Below are 21,321 nucleotides of genomic sequence, written 5' to 3' on the forward strand. Positions count from 1 at the left end.
CACGAAGTTGCTGTGAGCTTGTATATCTGCTATTTTTGAATAGCCAATGCATAAATGGATTAAGTGGTTAAAATGATTGTGATGCTGTATTAACACATTTTGCTGGGGACCCCCCGGAACCCTCCCAAGGACCCCTGGGGGTCCCCGAACCCCACTTTGAGAACCACCAGTCTAGTGAGAAAAGCTTGTCATTTAGGCCTACCTGAAAACAGCACAACCATACTGTATTCTAAACACAAGCTTACAGCGCCTCCCTGTGGATCCAGACCATACTGTAACGTTCTAAACAGAAGCTTGTGGATGATATAGAACATTATGCATAGCCAGCGCCAGCGGTGTAAAGTAACTAAGTACATTTACTTAAGTACTGTACTTAAGTACAATTTTGAAGTATTTGTTATTTACTTATTTCCAATTTCCAATACTTTTACTTCTACTCCACTACATCTCATAGGAAAATATGTACTTTTACTCCACTACAATCATTTGAAAACTTTAGTTACTAGTTACTTTTTTGTATTTAGATTTGTATTACTAAACATACATTAACCACTTAAGCTCTATATATATTTTGGCTATTTGAAATTTGAAAATAGCAGATCTACAAGCTCACAACGCGTCGGCTATTTTCAAAAGATTTGTATACATTTAGAAAACTTACAATGGGACATTCTGCATAATGAGTACTTTTACTTTAGGTACTTTAAGTACATTTTGATGCCAATACTTTTGTGCTTTTACTCAAGTAAAATTTTAATTCTGGACTTTTACTTGTAACAGAGTATTTCTACATTGCAGTATTGATACTTTTACTTAAGTAAAACATTTGAGTACTTTTTCCACCACTGCATAACACCCACCAACAGGCAGTAGTAGACAGTGCTGAACCTCAGTATAGATACCCCTGGCCAAAAGTGAAAGTTCAGTTGCTCTGACAAATGTTCACTATATTTGAGATAGGGCTGAAGCCTTCATAATGTACCCTTTCCCCTTCCTAGAAATGTAGTGTGAGTCAAATGTACACATTTTGTCTTTGAAATGTAATGGAGTGAAAGTCATAAATTATCCAAAAATACAAATACTCAAGTAAAGCACAGATACTCAAAAATGGTCTTAAGTAGGCTACAGGGATACAAGGTGACTCATGGGCACCTAAACTAATTTATGGAGAGGTCCCCATCTTTAAAAATATGTCTTTTATTTACTGTGGTCTGCAGGGACGCACAAACCCGCTGTCAGAGTACCTGTTGTACCCGTCTGTTTGTTTTTCTGTGTCCCTTTTGTTTTGTGCCCATTTATGGAGATTTGTATCGGTCTCCTGTGTCCCTTTTATGCCCATATATGGAGATCCTGATGTCATCAGTATATGGCCATATATGGGCATATCGGGTGGATTGGCGGTTCTGGACAAATTGATCTCAATATAGGCTAGGCTATGCCAATACATGGGCATTTTGTGCCAGGGACCCCCAGAAGATAAGATTAGTGTTAAAAGAAAATCTGAATTATTCAACCTTTCCCAAACATTTTCGAACCATTTTCTAAAATGGCAGATGTACAAGCTGTGAGCTTGTAGATCTGCTATTTTTGAATAGCCAAAATACAAATATAAAGTGGTTAAAATGGAAGAACCCCCCCCCCCCCCCCCCCCCAGGACCCCTGGGAGGTCCCCAGACCCCACGTTGAGAAACACTGGGTGGTAAGACAAAACTAGACTCCCTCACAGCTGGTGACAGCCGTTGCTAGGATACAGGTATGGAAAACAAGTGCACTCTCTGTTCTATATTTGGAAACATAAAGCGTGTCTCAGCCAATCACAATGCGAGGTCGGAACTAATTGTCACGTCACCGCCTATATAAAAGCTGCTGTTGGAGTAGCTATTGATGCTTTTTGTAATGCTAGCATAGTGTTTGTTCTACATATTGAGTGGAGCAGCAATGCTGTAAAGACATTATTTTCTTTGGACTATTCTTTGACATCGAATTCCAACTTTTTGAATTGCCTTGGAGCTGACTTGATTTTCTAATCTTTTATGGTGTGGTGCTGAAGGGCGGACAGCCAATCTGGCTTAGAACAGCATTTTGTATAGTAGATCTATATCAGTATATCATAGCATATCAGTGATGGTGTGGAAAATCAAATTCACTTTACAGATGCTCGGCATTCTCCTTCTGCTGTGGCTTTTGGTCTGGTTTCAACACCACCGCCACAGCCAGACACACAACAGCAACATGGGACATTCATCTTCCAGCAGCCGTCAGGATCAAAGCTGTTTCTGTCACCTGACGGGGGTTCTGGACGACTGTTTCTGTGATATCGAGAGCATCGACACGTTCAACCACTTCAAGATCTATCCTCAAATCAAGGCGCTCATGGAGAGAGACTACTTCAGATACTACAAGGTCAACCTGAACCGACCTTGTCCCTTCTGGTCGGACGATGGACAGTGTTTCATTAAGGACTGCAACGTGGAGCCTTGCCCACAGAGTCAAATCCCCGATGGAATCAAGTTTTCCGCTGGCATCTACGACAAGCAGACCACGTCAGACATGAGTTGTGAACAGGCAAATGAGCTGGGAGCCATCAACAGCAGTCTGAGTAACCAGAGTAAAGAGGCGTTTGTGGACTGGGCGCGACACGACGACGCTCAGGACAACTTCTGTGAGCTGGATGATGAGACCTCTCCAGATGCTGAGTATGTGGATCTGCTGTTGAACCCTGAACGTTACACTGGATACAAAGGCCCCCCTGCCTGGAGAGTGTGGAACACCATCTACGAGGAGAACTGCTTCAAACCCAGATCGGTGTACCGGCCCCTGAACCCTCTGGCACCCAGCAGCAGGGGTAGTGGCGATGGGCAGGGTTTCTACAACTGGCTGGAGGGCTTGTGTTTAGAGAAGAGGGTGTTTTACAGGCTGATCTCAGGTCTCCACAGCAGCATCAACATTCACCTCAGTGCCGAGTATCTGTTAGACGAGAGTTGGGGTGAACCAAGGTGGGGCCCGAACGTTCAGGAGTTCCGTCGGCGTTTTGACCCAGATGAGACGGAGGGCGAAGAAGGAATGCGGCGCCTGAAGAACCTCTACATCCTGTACCTGATCGAGCTGAGGGCTCTGTCCAAGGTGGCACCCTACTTTGAACGGGCCTTCGTCAATCTGTACACAGGAAATGTCACTGAAGACAGCACCACCAAAGAACTGCTGCTACAGATCTTTAACGAAACCAAAGCTTTCCCAATGCACTTTGATGAGAGGTCCATGTTTGCGGGCAACCAGACAGAAGCTAAAGTGTTAAAGGAGGAGTTCCGTCTTCATTTCAAGAACATCTCCAGGATCATGGATTGTGTTGGTTGTAGTAGGTGTCGTCTCTGGGGAAAGCTGCAGACTCAGGGTCTAGGCACTGCTCTGAAGATCCTGTTTTCTGAGAAGGAAATCAAGAGCCTTCCCGAACACAGCCCTTCTCAAGGCTTCCAGCTCACTAGACAAGAGATAGGTGCCTTGCTCAACAGTTTTGGCAGATTGTCCACCAGTATACATCAACTCCAAAATTTCCGTTCCTTACTGGAGAAGAGGTAAACGATGTCCCTCCTATTGCCACCTCCTGGACAAGTGAAAGTTGCTCATTAAAAAAATCTCAATTTAAAGTACTAGAGTAATTGCTTTTAAAAATACTAAAGTAGTATTCAAAAGTACATTTTATTTCTGATATGCATTGCTGTTTTCACAATTCATTAGAACCTTGTAATTATCTGAAACCAACTAATGAATGCATTGACTTGCTTTTAAAACCACTATGCTACACAAAGCCTATAGAAACACATAAAAAGTTCAGCATAGAAATGCAATTAAACATTTATTTTTATATAATTTAAAGAGTAACGTTAGTTGTAACTCTTGAGCTGAAATGAAATAAGTTAGTCATTAGTCTACATTTTTATTTGAGTTATTTTCTGGTATCCCAATGTACAGGTCCTGGCTTAGCAAGGAAATTAACTCCAAAATGTGTAGTTTAGTTTGTGGAGAATGTGGACATGAAGTGTTACACCACGTAGGTTACCCGTCAAATTCAGGGTAAAATTCCTCACTGGCCGGGTGGCCACTCGAATTGGACAATAACAGCTGTGTTCAATCTATTACCTCTGGACTGGACTATGTGGATGGACCCATACGAAGTCTCCTATCGCATTGACAACCGCTCATATCTGCATCCGGTACCAGGACAAGGCCACATCTAGCCCTGTAGGACAAATGTAAGAACCACCTTCTGATGAGCGGGCGCAGTAGCCTTTCCCACCCAAAAAAACTCAAGGTTTCTTTATTGTTGTGTGTGGGTACATAGAGTGTAAGATTCTTTTGTTAAGGTTCCTCACACTGTAGCATCAATTATTACTATTATACATTATACAACAAGGGAAATGGCAAAAAAAATCCTATTATTCTATATGTTTGCCACTACTGGAAACCAACTAAATGAGTCACTGAGATTATAAGATGGGTCTGTTGTCCTATTGTCTAACATGCTAACAAAAAAGATTAGCTGAGATTCAAATAATTTGTTCAATATCTTTATTAAAGAAAAATAAATAAAACAATCAACTTAGTTAAAGGTTGCTCAAACTATATGCAACATAATCACAAAGATCAAAACAATAAAGCGGTCAACAAAAAACACTGCGTTCCACACACCCTCTCAGTTATCAGCTGGTAAACAGGTGTTTCTTTTAAGATAACGGTTCTAGCTCACCCCCTGCTGTAGGCAGAGTAACAGCTCTCCTCTACTGTCACAGGAGGAGACGGGATCTCCAGGTGGCACCTATTACGAAAAGAAAAAACTCTGAGCCAGTGATCTTGCACTCAAGACAATGCTTCAGGCTCTGAAGGAACCCATCTCCACGAGATGGAGACAGGATCCAATACTGCAGCGCCTACGCCTAGTGATGCTCTTATGTTTTTGAGTGGTGCCAAGATAGTAGGTCTTTAGTGTGCCAGCAGCACCACCCCCTGCTCCTCCAGGGGGCATCTGGTTTGGTGTGTCACAAGCTCACCCATATCCAGATAGTTGCTGTCAGGCAGAAACCTTGTATTTCCGTGTTTCAAATTGAAACACAATGTTTTTTTCCTCCGTAAATGAATGCCCACTTTGAAATGTTGTGGAGTGAAAGTCATACGTATCCAGTAAAGTGTAGAAGTACAGAACTCAAGTAAATGTACTTTACGTTACTGTCCACCACTGCGTTTAACACGAGACGGCATCTTTGACTTCTCTTGGTCCTGATGGCGGCACTGCCGACCCTGAACACCCAGGATCCAGGATCATCTCAGCCGCAAAGGGCGCAAGGTCATGGATGACCTTGTTAAAGAGGAGGTCTGTAAGCTCAGTGACATACTCTAAAATACAGGAGAGAGCACATAACATTGCATTGAGTAATTTGTATGGTATCAACTGTGTTGACTTTAACTGTTTACCGAAGTAATGTCGTCCTACATCTTATCGCTCCGGTTGTGCCAACACCTCAACAATAGTCATGCATATGTTAGTATGGGAGATTAAAACTAACCAGTAGTGCAGTTGGTCTTATTATCCATAGACACAACATATTCCCCTCTCTTGGCCATGGGAATTTCTATTTTCAACTGCTGTTCTGCTTTAGTCCTCGCTTGGGTACGCCAAGAATTTTCGTTGAAATGCAATGCGGCCAGGTAAAGCCTGAAACGAGAAGGATGCGTAGGGGAGATTACTCTAGTTAGTAAATGGCTAGAAGCAAAAATGTTATGATGGTTGATGGTACCAGTGCCTGTAAGTTTTACATACCGGCAAAAGAAACCACATAGGCACCAGATACACCAACAGATACACCAACAGGTACATTCTCAAATAAAATATTTGAACCACATTTTGGGCAACTGTTAAAATATTTCCAAAAACAGCAGATCTACAAGCTCACAGTGTGTCGCATTGCGATGCGTTGTGAGCTTGTAAATCAGCTATTTTCGCAATTCGTCACACGATGAAGTATATAAGTGATTAAGTGGCATTAGGCAGATTTTCACTTGCACAATATAGAGAGGTCAAACTACAATTACAAAACTACACTCTGGAGCTCTACATAACATTGACAACTTGATTGCTATACAATTTACCTGCAAAGCATCCCTAAGTATGAACACATCACGTTCTTTGGTGCCAATCGCTGAATCACATTGTGGAACCCTTCCAAGGCAGATGCTTGACACACAGGGCTCAGCTTCTTCACATCACCGAGAACACGCTTGTTCATTAGCACCCTCTCCAGCTTGCAGATGGCCTTTGTTGCTAGGGGGAGAAAAGATAATAACAAAGATGACCGTAACCGTTGTCTGTCTGTGTCCGTTTTATGCCCACATATGGAGATCTCTGTATCTGTCTGCCTGTCTGTGTCCATTTTATGCCAATATATGGAGATCCCGGTATCTGTCTGTCCATGTCCCTTTTATGCCCATATGTGACTCCTGATGTCATCAGTATATATCCATAGTTTATGGCATACACTACTATCAGCGGTTCTGGACAACCGCTGATCTGACCGACTTCACACCGCACTCCCTCGCCTCCTCTGCGATACGTACGCACTACGCAGAGTTTCAAGTTGATCGGTCCGCCGGTTCTCAAGATGCATGAAGGACAGATACACACGCACAGGCACGCACAGATTTGCGTCATTTATATTTCCAGTGTTTTAAAAATGATCTGTTGCCCTGCCTTCAAATGACAAAGCTGCTATTGAATAGGGGCGTACCAGGCTTCAGCCACTTGTTGTTGACAGTGGAAGGGGGGTGGAGGCACGTGGGGAAGAGTGGATTGTCATGGACGTGCACATTCTGGATGTGTTTGAGAAGAGATGTCCACTTGGCCACCGTTTCCTCTCCACTGGATGAACTGCTTGCCGACCAGTAGAGGTGATTTCTGATGCTCTTCTTCCACAAGTTGACCTTCTGGCAGCCCTTCTCCTTGGAGATGGCATCCACTTCCTTGGTGAGTGCTGAGAACAGTTTGAAAATGTTATAGAATGTTTTACACAGTGGGTGTTAACCACTTTCAACATGGCGTACCAATTTGGACATTTCCTTCTAGGCAAAAACATTGCAACAAAAGAAAAAGAGAGAAACAATATTTGCAACGTTGCAATGAAATGTGTTATGAGCTTGACGCTATTTTTGAAATAGGGTTAGTGGTTAATGTTGCACAAGATTGGCTGTGCTACAAATTAACAATGAACCACATTTCCCAAGATATCCTACAGTACCTTTACATAAATGCCACACATCATAATAGTGGTCAATGTCTGGTTTCTGTTCCTGGAGAAAGTTTTGAACCAGGGTCTGTCTGTCGGTCACCAGGGAGGCCACTTTGACACCAAATCTTTCAAGAAATTCCAGACTCCGGATCAGTCCTTCCTTTTCCATACAGACATCGCTTCCGCCTCCGTTGCTCTGCGTATCATAAACAGAAACACAAATATAAAGAGATTAATAACACCAGATCTGCCTCCTTGATGAGGGTCTGCGCTCTACTGAGCACATTTTCGAGTTTTTGTCATTTATTTACCTGTACCAGCTGGATATGAACTATTTTGTTTGTGTTGAGATCCATCATGGAGTATGAGCTATACATTTTGCAATGGTGTGGACCGTCAGCTCTCATATCTCCACCAAGAGATACCGTCTCCCTCCGTTTCAGTCCCTCCAGCAGGTCGGTCTGCTGCAATCGCCATTTATGCAGCACAGAAGGCAGAATGTAGCTGTGCACGTGATTTCGATGTGCCATTCCGTTGATGGTTCTCACGTGCATTGCATTGAGCACCTGTAAGATAAAATAATAAAGTACCTCTGTAACAGCGCTCATACATAACATAATAACTAATAATGACATAATGCACTGCAGTGTTCATCGTGGTAGGGCTGCAACTATTATTTTATCGATTACTTTTTCGATTAATAGTATAATAATCTAGAAGCATTTTGTGCACTTGCCCTAGAAACCAAAGTCTGAGTAGAGTAAGATTTTACCAGGGTGAAAAAAATAAAAAGCTGTGGGAGAAGACACACTTTTGTAGAGGATGTCATTATTTTTTACAAACCTTGTTAGTCTGGACGAAAGAAGAGCCAGTGTAGTAGACAGCGGCTGACAAGTGTAGATTCCCTGCCGGAGTGCTGCCCAAAAGTGGCTGACTAATCCATTTTCTGGTGTACGAGCAACTCCGGTGGAGGCACACCTGGGTCACGGACAGGAATGTTCCTTTTACAAACGTGTGTACCTTGCAGGCTCCAGAGCATTTGGGGCAGACTTTAAAAAGGTCAAGCAGGCAATCCTCGTACACCAAGTACTTTGCCATGTCCTGCGGTGTCTTGGTTGGTGCTCTGTTGACAAAGAAAACCACAGGCAACAAACAAAATAATCGTAGTGCATTATTTCTAATTTCACACATTCACTATGAAATAACATGACATATAAATGCATAAAATCAAATAATGTTGAGGAATAGAGTTTCCTATTATGTGTAACTAATAATAATCTATAGCAGTGGTTCTCAAACTTTTTCATGTCAAGGACCCCCAAAATAATCCGCGAACCCCCATCTCAAAATATTTTCTTCCAGGGTCGGACCCCCAGAAGCAAAGATTTGAGTTACAATTGTTCGCTTTAAAAAATATATATATTCAAAGGCTTGCACAAATGTTCATGATTTAAAAAAAATAGCAGATCTAAAAGCTTATAGCGCGACACTCTGTGCCACGCTATGAGCTTGTATATCTGCTATTTTTGAATAGCCAAAGTATAAAAAGGCTTAAGTGGTTAAAATGATTGTGATGCTATATTAACACATTTTTCTGGGGACCCCCCCCCCCCCCCCCAACTAAGTTCTCTTACTGTTGAGTGGTGGTGGAGGTGTCATTCATTTCAGACGTGCTGGGGAGGCAGGTGGAGTTATCCGGATATGAAAAGTGGGAACTGGTTTCAGAGTCCTCAGGAGAGGGGAACTCCAAGTGAGGTCGCTTTGTTGGCGGGCCATCAGATGGTACCACGTTCTGCTTAAGTGAAGTTGAAGAACTGGCTTCTGTAGCTTGAAAACCTGGAACATGTATTGGGAATATTATATTTATATAGGGCTGTAGAGTATACTGCGACTCTGCAATTGACCACTACAATGAATGACACCTGTCTAAGCCAAAAAGGTAGTAATTAACCACTTTTTTAACACCCTGGCATCCCTACAGCAAGGGTTCCCAAACTTTTCAGGCTGCGACCCCCCCAAAATAATCATATTTGAACTGGGGACCCCCCACCCTGACAAGCACTTGAATTGTAGGCATTACATTTAGTTTGACTCGGTTCCACAGATAAATATTGTGAAAATAGCCGAACTACAAGCTCACAACGCCTTGTGAGCTTGTAGATCGGCTATTTTCACAATGTTTGCCTCTTTCTTACGTAATCTTTGACAATTTGGCCAATTTGGTATTAAAAAGGTCTTAACGGTCATTAAATTGTCATTTTAGAAATGTGCAGACACCCTGAATACACTTATACTGTATGTTGGTTTGTTTACTGTTGAGCGAGAAAACAATGTTGCACATTAAGCTAATCATCTGGTAACCCAACCTGAAAACGTATTTTTCCATGTACTAAACATCTGGAGAGATGGTGAGACCCCTGTTTCTGAACAAACACTCTATAGCAAAGCGTACTATGGGAATATAAAGTAATTTAATGCTTATAAATATAAATGAACAATTTACAGCACCTTTAATGTCTGCAGTGCAGACCAACTAAGCTTGATCTCTACACAAACCTGTATTCTCTCTGTTGCTTTGTGTTATTATTTTAGACAGTTCTTGTTGTTTTAGGAGTGCGTCCACGGTCCTCTTCCGCACAACAAAGCCTATGAGATCCGTCTGACATCCAACTTCTCTGGTGACTTTGTGCATGTCGTCACTTCGGCATGCTGCTTCTCTCGTGGTTGGCTTTGTGAAAACAGATGGTTACTAAATTACTTACTAAAGAGTCAAACAAACAGATTATGCATATTAAGGATACATTTGTTTGTACCTCCTGACCAATAACACCCTTGTAAAACTTGCAAGCTTTCCAATACCTCCTAACTTCGCTTTTCCATTGTGGGGGAGAATACATTTATAACTCTAATTATGAACCCTCTGTGCTGCTTGTAGAAGGAATCTCTCCTCTCTCTCTCAGTTTGTCTCAGTTGACAAAAGCAATTTACCTCATTAAAACAACATGCACTGTTTCAGAACATTTGAATAACTTTGCTATTGTTGCTCCCGTCCCGTGTCATGGTCATTTTAAAGTTTAGGGCAGGGGTCTTCAACGTTTTTCGGGCCAAGCTCCGGACACTGATCCAGGAGTCCTGAGTCAGTGTCGGCTATTCCACAGAGCCGCACTATAACTTCACATCATCAATAAAAACACAACATACCTAGCTCTTGGACTGACATACTGTAAATATAATGTGCACTGTGCAATTTATCACAGTGATCAACATGATGTACATGTAGATATAGATATGTAGTTAGATGGTATACAATCTGTCACCAGTAGTATCATGAACAGATAATCAACACTTGTGTATCAACAAGACGTACAGTCGGTCTATATTGAATGAGGTGAGTATTGTGCATGAAAATGTTTGAGAACCACTGCTATACACTATCTGTCTACCTGCTAATTATAACATAAACACACAAGGAAACGTAGCCTACAGTCTTTGGTGGGCACGTTGTTCTGCTGACGGACGTGGCAGTGGCACCACCAGTGCCAGATGGAGGGTGGCTGGCAGGGAGGAAGACGGTGGGTGCAGCTCCTTTGGCCAGGAGCAGAGGTTTATCCGTGTATCCCAGCTGTCTGCGGTGGTAGTTGAGAAAGCTATCCGGTGTGAAGTGTTCATTGCAGAGGCGGGTGTTGGTGCTGATCTTCAGCTCTGCTCCTCCCTCACCAGCACCACCCGGACCCTGATCCTGTCAGTGGTGTAAAGTAACTAAGTAAGTACACATACTCAAGTGAAGTACTGTACTTCAGTACAATTCTGAGGTACTTGAGTATTTTCCAATTTGCAATACTTTTACTTCTACTCCACTACATCTCAGAGGTAAATAGTGTACTTTTAATCCACTAATTTGTTTTTAAAACTTTAGTTACTTACTTTGCAGATTTTAATTATTATTACAAAACATGGCATTTTTAAAATAGCTAATCTACAAGCTCACAATGTACAATCTATCAAAAGATTTGTATACATTTTATACATTTGAAAACTTGTGAAATGGGACATTCTGCATAGTGAGTACTTTCACTTTTGGTACTTTAAGTACATCTTGATACTAGCCTTTTGTACTTTTACTCAAGTAATTTTTTTATTCCAAACTTCTACTTGTAACAGAGTATATTTCTACATTGCAGTATTGATATTTTTTGATACCTTTCCCACCACTGGATCCTGGTGGCGTTTCACAAAGTCGACCCACCTCTTCCTCAACTCCTCGTTCGTTGGGAAACTGAACAAGGAGACAGGACTGCTCTGACAGCCATGGAAGATGCACCTGCGCACGTTACGCATTATAGTAACCTGCGATCTTCTTATAGATCAGATATAAAGTGTGTTGTTTACTTTCCGCAGAGAGAGAGTGTGGAAAGCATGGAGTAACTAGACTGACATCAGTTTGCTGCTGCAGAGACAAAATGTGTAATCTTATGAAACTGGTGATGCGAGGTTACCACTGACTACATAGGTTATAAGTTCTAACTGTTACCATCCTTGCTTGCTACGATATGAACCGGATACGGATATTGGTAGAGGGGCTCCGCCAGTGTTGCCAGATTTTGTGAGAGAAACAAGCGGCCAGGTCTACGAAAACAAGTCCAAAAGTCTGTGCCATGAGCGCGCGATATGATGCGTTGTGAGCTTGTAGATCATACCTGCCAACCTCAGGCTCAGACCGTCCGATAACAGGAGATTTTTTTCCAAGGGGGGGGGGGGGGGGCATACTGACCACGCCAGGAAATTTTAACAGAGTAGAGAGTAGATGTAATTTCCAGTATTCTGGTGGATTTTGAGAGTTTGACACTTTTATCAGGCTTTACTTAGATAGGATGGATCCATTAAAAAGTTAAAAGAGCAATAAAAGAGCCATATTTAATAATAACAGCCACTAATTACTTAAAAATTACTATCTCTTTAAAATTGCATTGGACTGGAGTTTATCCAGACATAAAGCGACAGTAAAGAGTAACATTCCCATTCTCTCAGAAAGTTATTTTTTGGGGTGTGTGTGCCAGAATCAAAGAGTGAGTGATAGAGAGAGCCCACTCACACCTCCCAACAAAAAGAACAATCAATTGTGATTTGCATATCAAAATCTCAAGGAGCTAGCAAATTAACATTCAATGGCCGTGGCTACATATCAGCGAGGGGCCACACAAAAATGCTGGTATCCCCCAAAACAGGAGAATATTAGGGTCAAATAACAGGAGTCTCCTGGTGAGAACAGGAGAGTTGGCAGGTAGATCTAGATGCTATTTTCGAATACATCTTGGAACAAAATGTAAAAAATTTGGAATGTTTTTGAAACATTTGAAATGCACAAATCTAGTATGTTAAAAACTTTACAACAACCTTAGGAACCATGCAGTAAGCCCAAAATAAGCAGTAAAAAACATTGGCAACAGCAACACTGGTATGTATTTCTTTCAGCAGGCAAGAAAGAAATACATGCCATCACATAATAAAGTTAACTGACTTAAAATAATCTATTTTATTCATTGTTTGGTTTTGGTATTTAGTTTTCTGCGTCAACTCTTATTCCACACACTCCAGTCCAGTTGGTGGCGGCAATGCCCGTCTAAACGGTTTCCGGTTTGCCTAAACTCTGTAAGGGTCAGCGTCGCGAGCGTAGAAGAAGAACAGAACGCAGAAGACGAGACACTTCTTGGCGCGTCGGTCTGTTTTTATGGTTTTTATGGTTTTATTATTACCGTGTATTTTCATAAGATTCAACCACAGACATTCTACATCACTGCAGGTAAGTGTCTGCTGTACGTTACTTTACACGTTGTAAATAACGTTAGTTCATTTTCACGGTGTAACTTAACACCATTCAACTGATATGAAGTTGGCTAAACGCTAGCTTGTAGCCCAGGCTAACCTCTCCTGTTGTTGTTGTTCTGCCTACAGTAGATAAGCCTTTCTAACAGTGGTGGAAAAAAGTACTAAATGTTTTTACTTAAGTAAAAGCAGTGGTGTAAAGTAACTAAGTACATTTAATCAAGTACTGTACCAAGTACACATTTGAGGTATTTTTACTTTACTGGAGTATTTCCAATTTGCAGTGCTTCTACTTCTACTCCACTAGGCTACATCTCAGAGGCAAATATTGTACTTTAACTCCACTACAATTATTTAAAAACGTTAGTTACTTTGTAGATTTTTTATTATTATTACAAAACATGCATTAACCACTTCAGCCCTATATACATTTCGGCCATTTGAAAATAGTAGATCTACAAGCTTGTAGATCTGCTATTTTCAAAGCAAATTCTTTACACATTTTATACTTTTGAAAGCTTGTGAAATGGGACATAATGCATAATGAGTACTTTCTACTTATGGTACTTTAAGTACCAAAAGCAGCACATAGAAAATATATACTGTACTTAATGTAATGTCATTAACCCATTGCATCTGTGGCATTTTTAGATTTCTTTGGCTATTCAAAAATAGCAGATCTACAAGCTCATATAGCAACTGTGTGCAAATCTTTGAATGTACATTTTTTAAAGGGAACTTTTTTGACTGAAATCTTTACTTCTGGGGGGTCCCTATTACAAAATATTTTGAGATGGGGGTCCGCGGCCAAATACATATAATTTTGGGGGTCCTTGACATAAAAAAGTTTGAGAACCACTGATATAGAAACATACGTTTTTTAAATAAAACTGTAGGATTTAGAAGACATTTTGTACAATCCCCCAGAAGCAAAGATTTGAGTAAAAAAAAAAGTTGCTTAAAACATTTTATTCAAAAGATTTGCACAAACGTTCACGATTTCTTTCAAAAATAGCAGATCTACAAGCTCGTAGCGTGGCACTCGGTGCCGTGCTATGAGCTTGTAGATCTGCTATTTTTGAATAGCCCAAATAAATCTAAAAATGACACCGATTCTTTCCCGGTCTAAATGGGTTAAATGAAACTAGCAATATTATCCTAATTAACAGTTTATTTTCTGATTTTTTTTTTTCAAATATCAAGGTGACTAACCATGTCTACTGAGTACCGAAGGACATGTCGGCGACAAAGGGCCAGGACCATAGCATCCTTAGTAACAGAGGACAACAGCGATTCTGAATCAGAGGGGTCTGTGCTGGAGCCGAGCGTGGCCAGGGAGCAAACGTCCGTGATGGAGCAATCCACTCCAGTGGTGGAAACTAGTACACATGAGGACGTGGTGGAACCCTTGGACGGACACAATCGCAGTAACACAGCGACTGTGTTTCCAGAGTCTGAGAATGAATCGGAAGGGGAACCGGAGAACGTGTTGCCAGATTCTGCGTTGCCAGATTCAGAGAATGAATCCGAAAGGTCTGTGCGTTACGATTCCGGCGGAAGTGACACTGAGAAGATGGATGAACCAAACATTGACTCACCACCTTTACACGAAGACTTGGCTGCTTGGGCGAAGGCTACGAAGCAGACACCCAAGGCATTAAATGGGCTACTTGACTTGCTTAGACGTCATGGGCACAGACTTCCCAAAGATGCCAGAACCCTGCTGGTAGAGGGTAATGAATGAACTCCTTATTTCCTTAATGAAATGTAATATTCTATAGGATGAAACGTATCAACTTGTGTTTTATTATGAATTGAAAAGAAATGTTATCGCTGTTGTTTTTTGTGAATCTATTCAGACTTGGAGGTAGTAACTGACAGCGACTTCAGTGATGTTGACTCAACACAGCCAAGTCAGAGTTTGCCACCAGCCAGAAAACGTAAGTAGTCCACTGCAATGCATGAAACTACACAGTCAAATCCTCAGTGTTGATTTAACTCTGAGAGTGTACAAATACGGGTCCATTTGGTTCCATTTGTACACTCTCACTGTTACAAATAATATTTTTTGGTTTGGTTTTAAACACAACACTTAAAGGCACTTATTAGTGATCTAATATATATCTTCTTATTATAAAAGACTCATAAATCTGGAAGGAGATTCCTTGACTCCACCCCTCTCCTTTATCAGCTTCCACTTCTGCCTGGTCAGTTTGATATACATTCTTAACACATTGGGTGCCAGCATTTTATAATAACAGATTACGTTCGGTGCCGAAATCTCACCATTGAGCTGCGCAGCGCTGTTTAAACTGTTGACTCCACGACGTGCATTTCATGTGAAAAAAAGCATGCCTCCATTTTATCCGATGGTGCTGGCTAACGCCTGGAACGATAACATCTCTCACGCGAGTAACAATGGCGGAGCGATCGTGTATACAAAATTAGTTGTTTTCTCCAGCGTAAAAAGTTTCGGAGTTATAGGGATTTTAGAGAAGGAAATAGAACGGAAGCGGATGGGAGCCATGTTTTTTGACACGATGATCCATCTGGCCTATCCTTCTCAGAATCACCACGGGTGATCCCAGGGCTGCTCCAGCCCCTCCCGTGTGGAACAAAACGAAAAAGACACCAAACACGGTTCAGACCGTGTTCGGCACCAATGCGCTACTCTGTGAAAACACGGTTCAGACCGTGTTCGGCACCCGATTTGTTAATTCACTCTTCAAATTGATTGATGTTGATATTTTCATGCTTACACAGGACAGAGAACTCAGGATTCCTTCCAAAGACCAGTGGCCCATCCTCAAAGAGGCAAGTTTCTTATGTATTTTCTTGTTCATAATCAGCTGACTTAGACAGTATTTCACTTAAAAAAAACTTCTGGGGTCATTTTAACATCTACCCTGGCTTTAGTGTACACCCCAGGCAGTTTATAAGTTGCTTGATTCAATATTTAGATATTTGATTTTAATTTCATCAGACACCCCCCCCCCCCTCCTATATACACACACTGAACTTCCTGATACTGTCCTTAACATGCGTTAGGTGGCCGGATTATTGACTGGGATACAGCCCAGTCCTATCAGTGTTGCCAGATGTACGATAATTATCGTATTTGTACTATAATTTCCCCTCTGTACGATGTACGATCAATAATTCCAAGACTGCCCAATTGTTCGATAATATCGCAAAATCACAAAAATGTGCATGAATTTACTAAATTCCCTGGCTGCTTATTCGGGGTCCGGTTTGGCTAAGTCAGTAAATCTGACCCTAGATCTGTACTTTGAGGCATTAAAAACACCGGTCTTTCCAGTCCAGTTCCAGGCTTTTATTTGTGTAAGGTCCAGGAAGTTGCCTGCTTCCACGCAGCATATGTGATGCGTTTTTTGTCACGTAGGAGTCTCAAACGAGGTTGTTTCTTACACAATATACACTTTTTTTTCCTGAAATTACATATTTACACGTGTGATTTCTCTTATTTTGGCTGTGTGTACGATAGTTTTCTTTTCAAATACGATAATTTGTTGATTATGTTCTTACTTAAAAGGTGGCCCAAGAAGACCCGCCACACCAGGATCACGCCTTATCCCAAATGCCGGTAAGAAATTACTTGGAACAACATTTTTACAGATACAATGAAGAATGTGTTCAAATGTTTTACCATTAAAAAGGGATTTTCATAATTATTTGAAGGCCTTTAGTTTAAATAGGGTTTTCACTTACGGGGAGATACAAGTCTCTTTTTGAAACATTTCAGAATTCCAAAGGATGGTGTTAGAGATGCTTGATGAGTTGAAAGAGGAAATTCAACGCATCAACAGATCTATGGGGATGATTGGCAACGGCTCTGCCGCAGCTTCAGCTACTGCTTCAGCTATAATAAGATTGGAGTCGGAAGGTGAATTCAACTCCTTTGACGAAGAAATGAACAATCGAGATGAAAGGATGCTCCTGGTAAGAATGCCGACAGCTTATTTGTGAGTTGAAGTCAGTTGGATTGTGTTTATTCAAACTACATGACATTGATTCTATTACGGTGCTATCTATAGGTTCAACAGCTGGCCAGAGTTGGTGGCTCTTCGCTGAGAGACTGCATTAACACCATTATGGACAGGTAAGAATCCACTAGATTTGTTTCATGTCCGTTGCATATTCCATATAAAAGCAAACATTATTAGTTTTAATAATATTTTAAGCATTATCAAAGTTAAGTATTGGGTGTACTGTACGTGGTTAACATCCATGACCGAGACTGACATGGACAGAGAAGATGGGTAGTAATTTGTTTTCAGAAAAACAAATAACGCACATCCTCCCTTTCCTTGGTGCTGAGCTTAAACTGTATGAACAGTGATACTGAAACAAAAATAGGGCTCGAAACTCACTTTGATGCTCTTTATTAAAACAAACAGAAGATACGACGTTTCGACCCTTTCGGTCTTTTTCAAGTATATAATATTTTTTTCCCCAGGGTTATGAAAAGTGTTTTGAAGCTTTTATGAAATGTTACCCAATAAGTAAAATTGTACTAGGAGTTCAGAGTGACTGTTCAGAATGGTCCAAAGCATTGGGTGTACAATATGTGGTAGCTCAGACTAGTAGTGCAACGGTTAATTTAACCAATCGATGACATAATCTATTATAAAAAAGTCGATAATACATTTATACAATACATTTATATTATATAATTTATATGATTAATAATCATTATAGACAAATAGTTTCAAACGTTTTTTTTAATACTACAACCTCACAACGTAAAATTCTATATAATTGTTTTCTGACATTAAATATTTTGTACACATGATTCCACAGAATGATGTCCGTTTCCTTAATGGCAAAGTTCAACATGATGGGAAAAGGACGCCTTGGCAAGAAGCGTTTTACGAGTACGGCTCTGTATGGTGTGATTCAAGGTATTTGTAGTCTTCGATGATGTGCATTATTTACCTCGAAAAAAAACATTTATATTGCAAATGAATCTGTTTAATTAAAGGTGGGGTAAGTAATTTACTTTTGTTAAAATAAGTGTTAAATAGCTCTATATTCTGATAGTACTCATTGCTATAGACCAATTATTTGTTTACAAACATTGAAACTGGACGCATAGGTGACTGTTTCATATAATAAATTCCCAACAGATCCCCAAACCTGCTGTTTTGGGGTGCGCTGGTTCGCTGGTGCGCTAGTTCATTCAAACTCCTCGAAGTACTTACATACAAGCTGACATACAACCGCGTCGCGGATGAGACCGCTGTGAGCTTAGAGGTCTGCTATTCTCGGCCGTTCTCTGCGTGTGACACCTTCGCGGGACGGAGCATAAATTAGGCTTGATGGGCTGCAGCTGTGCGAGCCAAGCAGGTTCTGGCATAGACATAAAAAGGTAGACGCCTCCTCTGGCTCTGAAGCGTCTGTATGGCGGGCACGCTTCCGCTTCCCAAGCTTCCTTGGGGGGCAGCTGGAAATTTCCGCGTGCGTCACAGAAGGGGGCGTTCAGTAGGCCAATGAGAGGCAGATGGGGGCGGGACAACTAGATTCTGACAAGTCCTGGAAAAGACACGCTGTGATTGGCCAGTGCCCGTTCCCCCCGGAAATGTGAAAAATGGCGGCCACCATACGAAACAGGTCGCTCCAACGAACTGCAGAGGCCAATGAGGTATCTAGGTTTCTATATCTATGGGTTCTGGTGCCATGATCATAGAGCGCTCCCTCCGTTCTTATGACAGCCACTGGGGGACAACTGCTTTGAATTGTTATTATTGTTTACACACAACAGAAACCAAGAAATATATATTTCAAGAGCGAGAGATCACTGTAAAAATCCTAAGCATTCTTCCTCCACACTGGGAGAAAAACAGCACCTGAAAGTTTAATGGTTTGCATTTTTACACGTGAGGCTGTGACCACTTTTACATTGCTTCTTATGAGCGGTGGGGTTCTTTTGCTGCCGACATGCGCGCGTATACTGGTTCTTATCAGTGTGACGTTGTCTGTTGAGGCGTCTATAGAGTGTTTGTTCAGTAAATGGAGTTTTCAGTGCTCTCTCCTGATTGGCTTAAATGTTGTCACCTACCTGAAAATGTATTTATATTCTGTTTATTAAAGAGCTGGAGAGACCCCTTTGACCGAAACAAACGCTCTGTAGCAATGATTACTATCAGAATCTAATACTTTAACCTTTTAACAAAACATATTACTTACCCTTCCTTTAATTGTAGTAGACATATTTATAGAACAAAAAAACTTTGGGTCAGATAAATGAACACAAGAGTAGGAAATAGCCACACACACACACACACACACACACACACACACACACACACACACACACTCAGATATATATGATATATGATATATATATATGTTACAGTATGATTGGAGAACCAGTACGATTGAAGAATGCGCGCTCGTTTTTACCACCCACCCAGCACTAGAGGGAGCCACAAGCCAGGCTTGTGCACAAACATATATGGCCACACACACACACACACACAGTCACACACACACAAACACACACGCGCACACACACGCGCACGCGCTCATGCTTTTTTTGGTTTATTGAAAGCAGGACTGTTTAGATACTTTTATTGTGTTCTGGCTTTTGTTTTACTTTCTCCCTGACACACACACACACACACACACACACACACACACACACACACACACACACACACACACACACACACACACACAGTGATCCATGAAAAGAACTATTCTGTCCCTATCGGTTTACAAATCAAACGGCGCTGAGTCGACTAGTGGAGCGTCGGCCGGTCACCGCGGGCACTCGCGCCTGGAGGCGCGAGGGCGCGCTTCCTCGGCCTCAAGCTCCACTAAGTCGGCGCGCCGTGCGTGTGAACGCGTGTTCAGCGTTCCCCTCATAGATATTATGGTTCCCCTAGCGTAGCTTCCTGGTTGCTATGTGGGGGGGAAAAACAAAAGACAGGTCTCCGTCGGCGCATCAAAGCCCCGCCTCTCCGCGCTCTCCTTCTCCTCCTCCTCGGAGGAGGAGAAAGAGAGAAGGAGAGGACGGGACGGTTTAAAACGCGAGGAGGAGGAGGAGGCTCCTCTTCCTCGCGAGCCTCGCGTAATAACCCCCCGCATCGCAGCGCCGTCCTCCTCCTCCTCCTCGCGAGCCTCGCTAATAAACCCTGTCTCGAAAAGCCCCGCCTCGCCCCGAAGGAGCCCCGTGCCTAAAAACGAGCGCTCTGTCTTCAATCGTACTGGTTCTCCAAACGTACTGTGACATATATATATATATATATATATATATATATATATATATATATACTGTATATGTAATCTTTTTTGCTTTTTCACTTTATTTTGTATGTTTATTTTGTCTTTGTTCAGATGCTGTGATGAGGTGGAGCTCCGGTACCACAGTCTGTTCCAATGTGACAATGTATGACATAGATGTAGCCATTGGGGACCACCTCAAACACTCTCCATCAAGAGCTGGGAGAGTTGGGGCTTCCCGTGGGCACAACTGAGCATTGCATAACAGCGGTTCTCAAAACCTTTAATCTCAAGCACCCCCATAACTCTGAGAGTGTACACTCAGAGTTACAGACCTATAAGGGTCCATTTGGAACCCCCTCAAGGAACCCTGAGGGTCCCTGGACCTTTGAGAACCGCTGACATGTTCACCACCATGTTGATTTTATTTTGTTTTAATTATATTTTGGTGGTGTTTTGTACTGTGTTGTTGATGTTGTACATTTTAAAATATTACTATTATAAAATGGTATTTTTTAAAATAAAACAATTGCAAAAGTCAGCATTAAAGTCTTATTTTTAGTTTATTATATTATAAGAAGAAATTAATTATTTCAGTATGGTTATGATTTAGTCCCAGGTTCAGGTGATGCATTGTTTAGTTCTTTAACGTTTTTCAGGCCAAGGACCCCTTAGCAGAGGTGAAGCAGGGACCCCCATTACATATTTTATAAAATGATGTTGCAGAATAAACTTTTCATAGCTTCATTGACTTGTTTGACAGCACTATCATATCAGTGGGATTTAAGTTTATGTGTATTTTCAGACATTTCACCACTTTAACAGTTAATACTTAGTAAACCTGACCTTTCGCTCTATACTTGGTCTGCTCTTATTTCCCCTCTACACCAAACCTCTTTGCCAAAAATAGCTGATCTACAAGCTCACAATGCCTCGCAGCGTGAGGTGTTGTGAGCTTGTAGATCTGCTATTTCTGGCT

General features: G+C 41.5%; 3 protein-coding genes across 3 annotated transcripts; 2 read left to right on the top strand and 1 right to left on the bottom strand.

Annotated features, from left to right (window-relative positions):
- Window positions 1-1,938: 1,938 nt before the first annotated feature.
- On the top strand, window positions 1,939-3,576 carry LOC308097711 (ERO1-like protein beta; the record flags this gene model as incomplete). Its single annotated transcript, XM_080445684.1, has 1 exon — window positions 1,939-3,576. The coding sequence occupies exon 1, from the start codon at window positions 2,125-2,127 to the stop codon at window positions 3,574-3,576; it is 1,452 nt and encodes a 483-aa protein (XP_080301810.1). The 5' UTR covers window positions 1,939-2,124.
- A 1,117-nt stretch (window positions 3,577-4,693) lies between these two features.
- LOC308073430 (uncharacterized protein) lies at window positions 4,694-11,793 on the bottom strand. The gene is made up of 11 exons (XM_080412328.1): window positions 11,475-11,793; window positions 10,750-11,013; window positions 9,831-10,002; window positions 8,909-9,110; window positions 8,118-8,397; window positions 7,586-7,840; window positions 7,284-7,470; window positions 6,777-7,019; window positions 6,142-6,313; window positions 5,559-5,707; window positions 4,694-5,388 (listed from the first exon to the last, which is right to left on the bottom strand). The coding sequence occupies exons 1-11, from the start codon at window positions 11,610-11,612 to the stop codon at window positions 5,237-5,239; spliced, it is 2,214 nt and encodes a 737-aa protein (XP_080268454.1). The 5' UTR covers window positions 11,613-11,793; the 3' UTR covers window positions 4,694-5,236.
- Window positions 11,794-12,950: 1,157 nt separating this feature from the next.
- Window positions 12,951-20,873, top strand: LOC308084206 (uncharacterized protein). Its single transcript, XM_080426744.1, has 9 exons — window positions 12,951-13,074; window positions 14,301-14,830; window positions 14,957-15,037; window positions 15,861-15,911; window positions 16,651-16,701; window positions 16,861-17,057; window positions 17,153-17,217; window positions 17,919-18,019; window positions 20,457-20,873. Exons 2-9 carry the CDS (start codon window positions 14,311-14,313, stop codon window positions 20,594-20,596), a joined length of 1,206 nt encoding a protein of 401 aa, XP_080282870.1. The 5' UTR covers window positions 12,951-13,074; window positions 14,301-14,310; the 3' UTR covers window positions 20,597-20,873.
- The last annotated feature ends 448 nt before the right edge of the window (window positions 20,874-21,321 follow it).

This window comes from Gymnoscopelus braueri, assembly GCF_963280865.1.
Source record: "Gymnoscopelus braueri genome assembly, chromosome: 1".
Taxonomy (NCBI): Eukaryota; Metazoa; Chordata; class Actinopteri; order Myctophiformes; family Myctophidae; genus Gymnoscopelus; species Gymnoscopelus braueri.